This window comes from Lissotriton helveticus, chromosome 12, assembly GCF_964261635.1.
Source record: "Lissotriton helveticus chromosome 12, aLisHel1.1, whole genome shotgun sequence".
NCBI lineage: Eukaryota > Metazoa > Chordata > Amphibia > Caudata > Salamandridae > Lissotriton > Lissotriton helveticus.
In genome coordinates, this window is record NC_136073.1 from 493184064 (window position 1) to 493198174 (window position 14111).

The 14111-nt window shown below is 41.8% G+C and overlaps 1 protein-coding gene across 1 annotated transcript in view; it reads left to right on the forward strand.

The window, feature by feature from the left end:
* LOC144797613 (fatty acyl-CoA hydrolase precursor, medium chain-like) overlaps positions 1 to 14111 on the forward strand; it is a 413977-nt gene that overhangs the window by 330836 nt on the left and 69030 nt on the right. Inside the window, exon 10 of the mRNA XM_078668304.1 lies at positions 11435 to 11521. Coding sequence (XP_078524430.1) covers positions 11435 to 11521 — 87 coding nt within the window. The remainder of the gene's footprint in view (positions 1 to 11434; positions 11522 to 14111) is intronic.

Genomic DNA, 14111 nt, shown 5'->3' on the forward strand with positions numbered 1-14111 from the left:
AGGGCTCTATGGCAAGTGCAGTGAAAAACATTGATCACTCCGCCGGTTGGAATTCCATCCCAGCTGGCAAGGGAAGAAAATCAAATTCCCAAAGATACTCAAAATTAAATCCACGATTCAAGCAAACCACACACTATGCACAATTCTGACTTTGTGACATTGTTCAAAAAGGAATAGAGGGCTGAGTTCAGCTCTATCAAGTGACCGTAATGCCCACAAGGCTCCATAACATAGCTGAGTACTCGGTTTCCGTATTTATCTTGCGGCAAAAAAAACAAAGACATGATAAAAAGTCAGAGGGTATGTCTTCTGATGTAAGTTCCCTATATTTAAATTGAAGGGCCTTCAGTAAACCTAAACGCTTCTCTGAGATTCTTGTTCTTTGGCATTTTGAATATCCAATCTGTATGGGGAGGATCTTAATTTTTCTTGGAACAATATCCAGGTTAAGGGTTTTGCTTAATGGGTAATGGTCATATCCATTTGTACAACCTCAAATGTTCTAACTACATTGAAGACCCATGCTTGCACAAACACATAGTCTATTGGGAAGTTTGCGTACTGGAAGCTTTTCCTTGCTAGGATGTCTGCAAACACATGACCATTTAGGCTTAGACACCCATTGGATGTGAGAAAATCTAGCAAGGCTACATCCCTAACTGTAGCCTCAATTACCGGCGTGCAGGCACTTTGAATATTTAAAGTAGTTAGAAAATCCTCATACCTTTGATCCACCATCTCAGAAAAAAATGTATGATTAAAATCCCTTATTTAGATTAACATGTATTGAGGGTACTGCGCTCCTGTATTAACCACATCTTCTTTAACCTATTCCATGTTTCCATTGAAGTTAAGAAGACTGCTCAATATTTATGATGATAATACATACATTTCCCTCATTTGCATTCAACAATTTTAAACCACAAGCAGGGATCCACTTACAGCGTGTCTTAACTGCCCAAACCCCAGAGGCAACTTTGGTGGATATCAACATTAGCACCCATCCGAAGAACACCCTGTTGCATTGTCTAGCTCCTTCTGGTGGACTACCAAGAACCCATCTATTTGTGGGGGTTGCTGTACAGCCATGTCTCCTGGAAGAACAAAATTGAATATTGCTTTGTAATTGCTTTACAACTCTGTAGCTTTATTAGGTTATTTAGCCAATAAGAAATCCAGGAGAGCAAGGAAATGCTGTGCAGGGATTCCTTCCGTAGTCCACGCAATGTAGGTCAACCCATTCACCCCCATCCTTATCCCCACCCAAGCAATCATACCTATTTTAGTCACAGGGAATAAGCCTCTATCTTTCCCCTTGGGGCAAGGTAACTTGAAGTTTGTCTTCTCTGCTTTCCATTATATAGGTGCCTAAGGTGGTCCCCATGTATGACCTAGCTAACTTTGTTTGACTGAAGGCCACTTTGACATCGCAGAAAGCCCTATACTTGGGGGTACAATATGGTCCAAGTCAATTTCTTTGGATATTTCAATCCCTAGGACTTTAGCTAAATATCCGCCTTGAGGAAGGTATCTCTAACCAACTCTGGATACAGCAGGAGTTTGTTACATCCGTGCTCTCCTTGTTTTCCAAAAAGCCCATTTGTTTCACATCGGTTGTAGAAATTGAGTGAAGACAGGAGGAAAATATCTCAGGAAGCCAAGATTTATTTAAAGGGTTTAGCTTCTTTCATCTTTTCCCCTGCTTATTTTCTAGGGCTGGTTCTAGGAATACCCATAGAGGGTTTACCTCCTACCCAGGTCCTCCCTAGTTCCTTGGGATATTGACACATCTGCTTTTAAAAGGTTACCCTGGCTTTTTCCCACCTCTGAGAAGAATCTAATCTGAGGTGTATGCACCTTTGTTTTATGTCTTCCCCTTTTATTCCTCCTTTCTGTTCCCCTGCCTGCTAGAGCTCACGTTTTGATCCCACTGTTTCTCTTCTTGTGTCTTTCACTCCACCCATGCCTTGCCAGCAGGACTGGTTTGTTGAGCCTGAGAGGGGCATTTTCTCTTTTGCTTACCGGTACTTCTGCTCAGGTTTACCAGGCTCAGTGTGGGTAGACTACCTTTTGCATGGATGCTGCCTTCACACCATCCTTTTTCCTTCCTCCATAATTCTCGATATAATTTGGGAATGTTGCATAGCAGTCTGGGTTTTCACTTTCCTGCTCCTGGGTAAAACCCCAGACCCACTTTTTTTGTATGTAGATTCTGTCTTAGGCGCCCCAGGGCGGGGAAATAACCGCCATAGTGACTATCCCTTCTCTTTATTAACATTGGAGGTGTGGATATATATACACAGAGGGTAACACTTCAGATGATGGGGTCACAGGCAAGTTCTCATCTAACTCTCCCTTAGCGAACCCATTAATTGCGCACCCAACACCTGCACACATACACTGACCAAGTGGTACATCCCTCCCTTCGATAAGTCATACTAACTTGGGCATTTATCTGTTTCAATTCTGAGGGAATGGTTTGCAGATACATCTTCTGCTATTTCAGCATGTCAGTATTCAGTACCATGGCCAAATAAAGGCCCTACAGGGTCTTTTTGCATTAGGATCATTGCATCCAACACAGACGAAGAGGAACAAGAGCCAATATCTACGTCAGATGCTGAAGTGGGAGGGAATTCCTGGTGGCCATATTTGTTGGGCTCAACAGGAACCTCCACAAGTTTACTACCAAGTTTAGAAATTAAAACCGAAACATTAAGTACTTTAGGTAGTGTTCCTTTGATAGCTGCTTCATCCCAGTTCTGTGTCTCTTGGCTTCAGTGCTGTGAACCAGCGTTGCCTGCTTGGGTGTCTTTTTTCCCTGCCCCCCCCCCCCCCCCCCCCCAATAGCAAGCATGGTGACGATGATAGTCTGGGTTCAAGGTAGGCTTCCCCTTGTTTGAGTAAGAACTGTGACTCTTGTAGCTCTGACATGTTCCTATCCGATATGGAAAGGTTTAAGACCTGGGGAGCTGGTGATGCAGAAGTTAGATTTTCCTTTCCTTTTCAGACAAAATGCCTCTAAAATACTTTCCTACAAATTCTTTGATAGTGTTCACCAGGGGTGATGCCCTTTAGGAAACGAATCCATCTGCATCTGGTGCCCTGCCCATCCCTATAAGGCCATCTACAGCATTTGACTGGTCTAGGCTATCCCTTGTAGGGTTTGCCGTACTGGAGTAATGTAACTGGACCCTTGTTTTTCTAACTTTCTTTTCTCCAGTAACTCTAGAGGACTTACTGTAAACCATATTTGTTAATGTCCACGATTAAAAGCACACTCATTTATTCCAGTAGTTTGGATCTGGTAAATTGTAGATTGCTGCAAATAGGAGATTCTCCAGTTGATAATAGTTAACAGCAAGTATTACAGATTTGTTGGGCTGCTGTTACGTGGAAGTGAGAGGGAGAGGGAGGAGGCGAGCATTAAATGACGCACAAGCTGCACCGGTCTAACGCCAACCACTTGCATGCATTCCACAGTGCTTGCAGCTTAATGCTTCCTACCACATCCTAGTCTCTGCCGAGCTCTCCCTGCTGTCTCCAGAGCCATTACTGATAGAGGGAGGTGTATATGCTGTCAAATTGACCCCTCTCTATGGGTATCACTTATGATTTGTTCTGGTACCTCTCCACGCCTTGTGGTGCTCCTGATGCACAGGCCATGTTCCCACATCTCCTTTGTTGCTACTCTGTGAGGCACCCAGTTGTGACCCAGCTCCATCCAGGCAGAAGAGGGGTAGATTGCAGGGTAGATGAGGAAATGAAGACTGACGCAGAAACTAGGAGAGGCAGAGATAGTGGGTTGAGACCCCTGGCGGACCAGCGGCAGCATGCAGCTTTAAATGAAGCTGCAGATGTGCAGCCTTCTTCTGTGAGCAGAGGGCCGAACTGCCAAAGCTGCCAGACCCCAACTCGGGTTTCCCCCTGACTTGCGGCAGTATAATCAATGCTGTGGAGGCTCCGCACAGGAGGGCATGAGCACACGCGCTGCTGCCTCCCTAGTTGCCCTTCTAGCCCCCAGTGCTTTAGGTGCTTTCGGGACTTCCAGGAGCCTTCCAGCAGTCCGCAACTCTCAGGCAGTGGCTTCCGATGACGATTTCCAATGTACTGCATACCAGTGCAAGAGGTATTGCCGCCCAAAAAACTAGCCAATCCAGGGAAGACCTCAACTTGCAGAAATAAATATCTGCATCTAATACATTTCCAGTTTATGTAAAAAGTGTTATTAGCACTAGTAACACTTATTTAATGTCAGCATATGCACGGAAATCCACAGGTGATTAATGTAAGAATAAGCTTCAGTTTTTGCTGCATATTTGTCAACAGGACTTTTAAACCTACGTCTGAAACTTAAACTAGTCATGATCAGCCTTTACCTTGTTTAAATATTTAATGTTTGCTTTTAAAACTTTAATGAGTTATCACTTTTACCATACTGAATCAAACTTATCTCCAGTACTACACTATTTCTATTTCATACATGCACACATGTGCATATTGTCATTCAAAGCTGTATGTTTTTTGGACCTTGACGGCCTACATTTGTCTAAAATGATCTAGCAGTTTATAGAGAAATTTGAGGAGAGTATGGATGGTGTCATCAGGGATATCATTTGAGATACCATCAGAGATGTCCTGATCAGTGCTGTTTTACATGTCTTGACTTGATTGTTGGGTTATAAGCAGTTCATGGCGGGGGCACAAGTTATAGTTTGACCCTTAACTATAACTGGCAATTTTTTTTTTTAATTATTAGTGTTTATCTCTTAGTTTCCATAGGCAGAATGTTTTTGCTGATAACTTTGGCGCTGTTTCACAAATCTTCCCAAAACCTCCAAAAGAAAGTTCATCCACCTCAGTACCTTTCTGAAAGTTTCAGGTTGATCCATCAAGTGCAGGATCAGAAAAAGAGGGGTCTCAAAACACTTTTTCCTCATGCAAATTCCATAGAAAATGTTAGAGAACTCTACAGCCTAAATGGCTGAACAGAATGGCTGAGGGGTCTTTTTTGGATTCAAGCTCCATCTTGCATTCTGCTTGGCTGGCCACAACATGTACAGAAAAGCTGCAGCTGCTATTACATGTCTCAAGGACTTGCCCATTAGTCCCAAATTAGTTTTTAGAAAAGGGGCATAAGGGTTCAGGGTAGGGGTAACCTGACACCTTGGGCCCCTTGGAGGGGGTCCCGGAGGAACATTAAAAATAATGTTTGATTGTTTTGGGGTACCGCTGTAGTGCCATGATGCCGAAAGAAGTTCTTTTTTTAAATGTGTGGGCATCCTAATTCATATGGTGTGGCGCCGCGGCCAGGGCGACTGACGCTGGAATCTGGGGACCACGGTTCGATCCCCGGCTCCGGCGGCAGGTTAGCCCAGCACCATGTGACTCTGGGCAATAGCTCGCTTAATCTTCCCGACGGCCCCCCAGCGCCTAGAGACCCTTACGGGTGATTGTGCGCTTTACAAATGTGGACTTTACTTTACTTTATATGAAAAGCCCTGTGGAGGGCCAGGGCTTGGGGGCCTGCACATGTTTATTTGTTAATATTTGTGGGGAGGGAGCATATATAGGGCCCCCTCTTCCCCGCAAGCCGGTGCATGTTTGAGGGGGTCCACAGACCATGCCCAAGGGGGTATTGGCAAAGGCACAAAAAGCATCTGCACAACCTACCCTCATGGAGCAGGCATTGAGAAGGAAGCTGCTGGCTCCTGCACTTGGAAGGCACTTTGATTGCCAGTCGGCTCCAGGCCGGGGAACGTAGTAAACCCCCTAAAAAATGAAAAGCAGTGGTTGACCCGGGTGGGACAGGGTCTCCCAAAAAATAATCACTGCCTGGGCAGGGAGCACCCCATATTGCCCTGCACAAACTTTATACTGCATATGTTACTTCTTCTAGTGCCCCAAGGAGGGGCAGTGATACCACCAATTAATACCATTAGTTTTGTGGGGGCTGCTGGAAGTGCTGCAGCACCTCAGAATTGTTTAATACATTTTAACCCTAACTTTGGGTCATTAAATGCATGACTCCACGAGATGTTTCCATAATTTGTAAAGCAGTTCAAGCTCAAGCTGCATTCTCTTCAGATGGATTGTAGGGCCTCTTGTTGTTGGTCCTATATATGTGTTGCGTGGCATGAAGAGTGTGTAATGAAAGACTCAAACACATTTTTATGGTTGTTTTGGTTAGCATTGCTTTATTTAAAATATCTTATCGACAATAATTCTTAATGCACATTGCAAGGTGTGTATTAATACTTATTATATTGGATTATGGCTATTATTTCCATTGGTTTTAATGGTAAATTAGCAGGTAAGGTGTATTTAATACTGAGGTGATTCTTTGACAAAACCATTAGGTCTGCCTTGCTGATCTCGTAACAAAGCCAATTAACCTTGCTTTTAAATATTTATGTGGTGACCCCTTGACAAAGCTAGTCAGCCTACCGTATCTAAAATGACATCACCTTATATTGCGATGTTGCAGCTGGTATAGGTGTTAGGCAATGATATTATGGGGGCCAAGACCCACTAGGGGTAAAGTTATTTCAATTAACTGGGTGTTACTTTTGTGTGTCAGCCAGTTGGCATTGCTAGCACACACCACCTGCCATGAATAGGCTTAAAACTGCTCTGGCTCGCTACCATGAGAGTGTCAAGTGCTATAATGGGTTATTTGGATCTCAGTGAGGAAACAATTGTGGACTTATTATTTGTAATAGGATCTTACTTTAGGTAAAAAAGAACTAGAAATTCACCGGAAAAAGGCCAGAGGTTAAATTTGCATTATAGTTAGGTGCAATAATAATACCTTTACATGTAAAAAATCAGAAATTCACAAAACAAATAACCCTGGGCGGTGAACTCCGCTCCGCTTGCAGACTTTGCGGACGCAGAGTAGAGTTTTTTTCCTTGCCCGCGTTCGTCAACGTCAAGTTGGCGACCATGAGCAAGGAAAATCAACCTCCCAGAGAGATTTTTCCTCATTCGCGATCGTCAACATCAAGTTGGCGAGTGTAAGCGTGGAAAACTAACATCCCAGCGAGTGGTCGCGTACGCTTGCGACAGCTCACATTGAGAAACTGCCCGTTCACGTATAGAAAGCTGCCGCTCGAGTAAAAATCTACTCGAGCGGCAGAAAAGGAAAGCAGCAACCGCTTACGCTGTGCATGGTGCCGTTTGCAATGATTGCACCATGCGAACAAGCATCCAGAACTGTGCAATGAACGCAAACTGCATTTTTTTATTGTACTCCGCCGCTTGCGAAGCTCCGCGTAGTTCGGCGGAGGTTTTTTTTTTGCACTTTGCGGAGTTCGGCATAGTGCAACTCCATGAACTCCGTCCAAATTTATAAAAAAGAAAGGGTTAAAGTAATCTTATAGTTAAGTACTCTTGTCAGTTAAAATGTAACAAAAAAGCACAAAAACACTGACATTTACTGGTTATAGTTTACTGAAGTACATCCTAATCCCTACAGCTGTGCATGAGCAGACACCGCCTCTTTGCACAGAATGGAAGTCTGACCGCCAAGCTGACTGGATCCTTGATACTGTCGGACATGGCGGTCTTTCCCCCAACAGCCGAGCTCCGACTGCCTGCATCCTAATGCGACTGTCAGACCAATGGGCTTAGATGACGGTGGGACCACCACCGATGGCCTGATGGTCGCTGTCCCACCGCGAGCATATTCAGGCCCAACGTCTTAATAAACCATCTTCTTTTAACCTACTCTACAGCTACCTGGACTTCCTCCCATTACAATAGTAGCGAGCATTCAGAACACACCTATGTGTTGTGGTTAAATGAAGTGCATCAGAACCTGCTGAAGGAACTGAAGTAAATAAACCTGAAGCTTGAAGGGAGAGAAACTCCCTGGTAGCCCCACTAGTGTCTCTCATCACCTAGACAGCCTGCAGTCTAGGGTGTTTGACCTCTTTTACATAAATGGATTTGATGAACTGATGTCAACAAGCTTGCCTGCCATGTTTTTTTTTCACAGGCCGAAGCAGTGTACAGCACAAGCAGTGGGCTGCCTATTTCTCATGGACTCACTTGTGACTGACGAATTACTAAGACGTTTGATCTGCTTGGGTTTGAAGACACCCTGTTTGAATGTTTCTTGGGTGTTTGCGAGCAACACCAGTTAGGAGTGAACTGACTACGGTGATGAACAAGAAATACAGCAGCCTGCAGGCCAAGAGTATGGTCTATTCAACTGATATGCTTACTAAAATGAACTACTAATACTGATAGTATGTTGAACACAGTGTGTGTACAAAGTTAGAAGAAAGAAAGTACGGCGATGAACATTTGGCAACCCAAAGTAAAGTCAGTTGGCTTAAGTACTGGTGTCAGCATTCAAACTGCAGCTTGTAGCGTGTCAAGGATCTGATGATTCAGCACTATCAAGTGATGGTGAGAACACACGTTTAGGGGTGTGGGAGTGTGTGCTTTCCACACCTTGTGTCTCTGGCTGTGAGTGTCATTGTTCAAATTTTTGCAGCTCATATTTACCGTAATGTGTTGGCAAGCAAGGCACGTGTATAATGTGCGCATGGAGTATGCTCGGTTCATTCAATTTACTAGAAAAAATGGTTAGGGGTTCTGCCCACCTTACCCTCCCGTACCTGAGCAGGAAACATCCAAGGATGAAAAAGTAGAAACAAAAAGGTACTGAAGGGATCAATCTACTTTTAATTATCAAACAAGAAACAATCAATTATCTTGTGATACGCGAATTATACGCAACATAAGTATATATTAGTTCATATACACATATATGAGCAAACAGCCAGAGAGGCACAATATGAAAAAAATGACACAATCTATATACAACAATTCACATATACTATATATACAGATACCCAGAACACTATATAATACCAAAAAACACTTCTCTGTACCCTTGAGACAAAAGAATATATACACCAATTTACATATGTACCTCCTCTCAATTTGGGGTGGAGTATACAACAAAACGGTAGTCCCAAAAACAAAAAACACCAGGGGGTTAACTTATCAACCCAGCCTACATTTGTGTTGGTGTGCCTTGGAAAAAATCCAATCTTCCTTAAATTTTTTACAGGGGACTCCATTCAAAACATAAGGTTCATTCAATTTGGCCAAGGAAAGCGTTACCATCTTTGCTGAGAGGTACTTGAATCCATAGTTACTGTCTTTTACAATTGAAGGCAGCACATGTTTTGAAGTGCGAGCCTTTTGATAATTATTTGCCTCACCTCTGCACATGAATATACAGCATTTGAAATCACCATTGATTCCTGTGCTTGAGCCTACAATTGTGCGGTTAATTCCTAGAGCTGTGTGAGGGGTGTGTTCACTGAAGAATTCCAGGCACGAGGTGAAGTACGCCTGAGGAGGATGACGTAATTGTAGAAGAGGTCACCTTCAACAACCTCCACCTTACAAGAAACCTATGCAATAGGGCATACTGGCCACCATCCTAATGCATTGGGAGGTATTATGTGGACTCCCACAGTGAGTACGACTTTGAGCTCACATTTCAAGCAGCTACCTGGCTTTTCTACATTTTTCTATATACACAGCCTTCTACACCTGAATTCAGTGGCAGCTCTTTGTCATAGCCTAAGAGTTTTGTGATGTACTCTTCATGCTCTCCTAGAACCTCATTGTAAAATGCGTGTGACATGAGGGTCAGCTTCTCCGCAGGTGATTTCAGTGTATTTAGGATTTTTGGAGGGCAGTGGCCCTGATTCACAGCACTGTATTCACTCAGGAAATTGAAATACCTCCTCCCTTCCATATCACGCATCCAGCAAGTGTGGGTAAATGGGGACATCCAAGCTGAGACTGTATCCTTATTTAGTGTCATGACACTCTAATGTGCTTATCTGATTAACTGCACTAACTCCACTTCAGATCCTCTTGAGTCAGGGGTGGGGGAGTGAGATAAAGCTGCTACTGAGTTATGCTGTCGAAAGTGGTATTTTATGTTATGTATATTGTTAATTTTCCACAATGCCATGCTGTTTGTTGGTTACCACAAAAATGCTTGCGTGTGTATAAAGTGCTAAGTTTGAATGCTGTTAAGTTGTACGCGTTGTGTACCCTAGTGTGCGTTACCTGACATGTATGGTTCTGTCAGGTGTGGAGAGTTTGTACTGTGTTGTAGGCTCTGTACCCTTGTACTGAGTTGTAGTGTCATGTAGCCTAGTGCTGTCTTATAGGGTCATGTACCTTAGTGCGGTGTTGTAGGGTTATGTAACCTAGTGTGTGATTTTTGTGGTCGTGTCCCCTGAAGTGCATTTCCTGAGACCTTATGAGACCTTATGTCCTGTCAAGCATACAGTACATACAGTATATGTGAGTGCATTGTAGGGTTGTGTACCCTGAAGTGCATTGCCTGAGACTTTAGGTCCAGTCAGGCGCATAGTATGTGTGTGTGCACTGAAGGGTTGTGTTCCCTAAAGTGCATACAGTATGTGTATGGGTGGTGTGCAAATATGTCATTTGTGTCTATAGTTTCCATAAAGGAACGGCATGGGTGTGATTTTAATATATTTTATGTCTTAGGACTACTGATAATTTTTCCACCTCCAGTCCTTTGAATTAGCAATTTGATAGTTTAGCTGGTACTTTAATTTCAGTCCTTAGAATTTGCAATTTGGCAGTTTAACCTGTACTTTTATTTCTTATACTTATAATTTTGAATGTTAGGTATTTCTTTTGTACTTTGCATAACTTGTGTCAAATGTTTCTCTAAGGAAAGGAGATGTTTTGTGACTTGACTCATTGCTATGCACCCTTTCCTTAGTAGCCTACTGTATCACTACCAGGACTTCCTTCCTTTACAACAAGAGTTTTACTGTTATGGAAATATATGCGTGCTTGATACCCTCTCTGGAAAATTGAGTTATTTTCATGTAGGACTGCACACCCTAACATTCCTGTACTCTTTCAAACTGCCAGCATTATTGAAACAATACACATTTAAAAGTGTACTGTGCACAAATCATAGTGCTTCATTTGGGAACCAAAACAGGTCTGTGATCTTTGGCATGCTTTATATTGTTTTAGAAAAGAAAGCTTGAGGATTTTAACTCTTAGAGCTGGTATCTGTGTGTGATACTAGTGTACTCAAATTCATATCCTGACTTTGTCACGTCAGTTTTTAATCCTTTAAGTGTGAAAAAAGAAGCATTTATGATTGATTAACAGCATTATAACCACATATAATCTGACGTGCTTTGATTGCAATGCTATATAAATAACAGAATTAAATTAATAACAAAAGAAATGTTGGTGTTTATAATAATATCACATACTTATTGTGATCATTATTAGTAATAATACTATTATTAATAGTATTGCTATCATTATTGTAAATGCCATTGTTAATGTTATTTATAATGTTGTTACTATTTATATATTATTAATTTATTTCTATATGCAGAGCTTAAATATATCCAAAACTACATTGAAGGAAGGATTCGACAGAGAAGCAGTGAACTCTGTGACAGAGATATTTAAGCCACTCCTGGTAAGAAAATTCTAACTATTATTCACCCCATGCCATTGTGTGTCTAACATAAAATAGGTGTCTCGGTTTCAGGGATTTTAATTTGGAACACAAAAAGGGAACCTGCGGTTGCTAAGCTGCTCTAACACATAGTTTCCTTCATTCCATCTCACCTAGGTAATGTGTCAATCGGTTGAAGTGATCATGTTTATTTTCTATTTTATGCATATATTAGAATTATGAAATAGACCTGCGGAAAAAAATCTTAAAATTCAATCCTCCTTTGTGCTAAAATACAATTTCCTGTGGGATTATGACTTGGACTTGTCTTCGTTGGTCATATAGGGAAGGTGCTCAATTAAGAGGGCAACATATCATCAAAGAAAAGTACCTGACACTCAATATCACTCAAGGTGCATTTGTAGGGATATTAAGAAATTAATGGGATTGTTATTTGGGAATGCTACATTTAGATAACATTCCCTGTGACACACTGGTATGTTGTGAAGGACCAGACATGGCTACAGAATTCAAAGAGCACAAAATAGTTAATACAGTCTTACTCATTTTTTAAAGTCATTAGTGGATTGTTATCAGATGTTTTATATTTTTTAAATACCATGCAAGTTCAGTATTATTATATAATAATCTGCTTTCCGCAGTCTCCAAATCTACTTGCTTAACCTAACTCTCACACCTCATTTAGGTTACAGCTAAAGGTCAAAATCTGCTGGAAGCCTTTTTGTGCAAAGCTTTAATATTGACATATATATAGACTCGTCAAATTGTCAAATTGAGCACCAAATTGGATTCCAGAAATCACAGTTAATTCCTTGATTACCATGAGTTATACTGTTAAAAAGGTTGCTCCTACAAAGTTAGTCTCGGAATCCACATAGGCTTTTTGCGATTTCTTGTCCAGCAATTAAGGCCCGGTTCATCGGAGGCCATGTGAAGATTGCAAATGCATAGAGCAAAATACAATTATCAATCACCGTTTTAGATACATTTTTAAATCATATAATTAGAAAGAACAAAAAATTGAAATATAACGTTGGAAAAAACAGTAGTTTGAAAGCAAAAGGTATAAAAAAAGAACAGGGTAAAAATTGCTTGAAAATGTTAAAAGAGATTTAGATTATAATATTTTTGTATGGTGAGTTGTCGTTTGGCCTGGTCTGATGGTTTAGTGGACTAATGCGTCCATTTTAGGGTTCTGTGTTTGACCTTATGGTCACAGGTTCAAATCCTGCGGGTCCGCTCAACCTTCCATCCTTCTCAGGTTGACAAAATGAGTACTATTGAGTTGGGTAACAATAAACATTTGTTATTTAGTGCTAAGATACCATTGGATGAATGTGTGCTTTACAAATAGACAACTTATGTTAGCAACAAGGTTTAGGTTAGGGTGAGGTATTTTGTCTGCATTGTAAGTGGGTTTCTAGATGTTTTACCACTGCAAACCATCACATTTTGCATTATATTTTGCAAATGTAAATTTTGCACATTGTTTCAGGTGCATATTCTTCTGTGAATATATTTTACTTTTCTTAATCCAGACCATGAGATAAATAGCCAAAATTCATGTTGCTGTAACTAAACCAAGGGATCTCTCTATACTGTTGTATGTCTAAAGTTCTATGTTATGCTGAAGAACATTTCCCAGGAACAATGCAGTCTGATGATTGTGAAAGAAAGAAAATGGAGCATTCTATTGTACCAACTCTGTGTATTCAAGCTCCCTGTATTTAGGTAGAACCACCCCACTTCTACTCTGTTCCTTCTGTATTGTTTTCTCTTCTATGTGCAGGCATGGATTGCCCACCCTCTATTTCCCACATTTGTACTAAGCATTTTTCATACCTCAAAGATTCCGCGCCTTTTTTTTCTCTCCATTTCTCTTAATTTCTCTCATGATCCATGTTAGATCTGGGGGTCTCTAGTTGGCAGAGGTAGGTACCAATGTCCAAATAGGGATCCTTGCTTCTAGTCAAGGTAAGGGGGATACACTCTTTAGATAACCCCTGCTCACACAATTGGTAGCTTGGCACAGGCAGACAGGCTTATCAAAGGCAATGGGTAAAGTATTTGTACCAACACTCACAGTAATACCGTGAAAACACGACAAATGGACTCCACAGTAGTTTAAAAAAATAAAGTATCTTTATCTAAACTACACAAGACCAAAACAACAAAAATCTAACATACACTGTTCCAAAATAAGTCTCTAAAAAGAGTTCAAAGGGTTGCACCAAAATAATCCACAGTTGCGTCACTTTGAGACCAAAGGTCCTGTAGATGCGACAAAAGTTTCTAGCGGCAACTGCAGAGTTGAAAAACAAGCGAAAACGTCACTCCTGAGACCCTGGGGAGGCGATGCGACAGCCCTGCTGCACGCAGCGGGCGTGTTGCGACGAATCCGGTCTGTATGGGGAGCGATGCGATACCTTGTATGGATTCTGGGGCGCAGGTTTCTCTGGTAGAAGCGTCTCGCAAAGCCACGATTCAACGTTCTTTGGGACGGTGACGATCTTCAGTGCGGCGGCGCAGCGTCGATCTTATTTTGTCGCTGCCCCTCGATGTGTTCACTCTGAGATGATGTTCGTAGCGA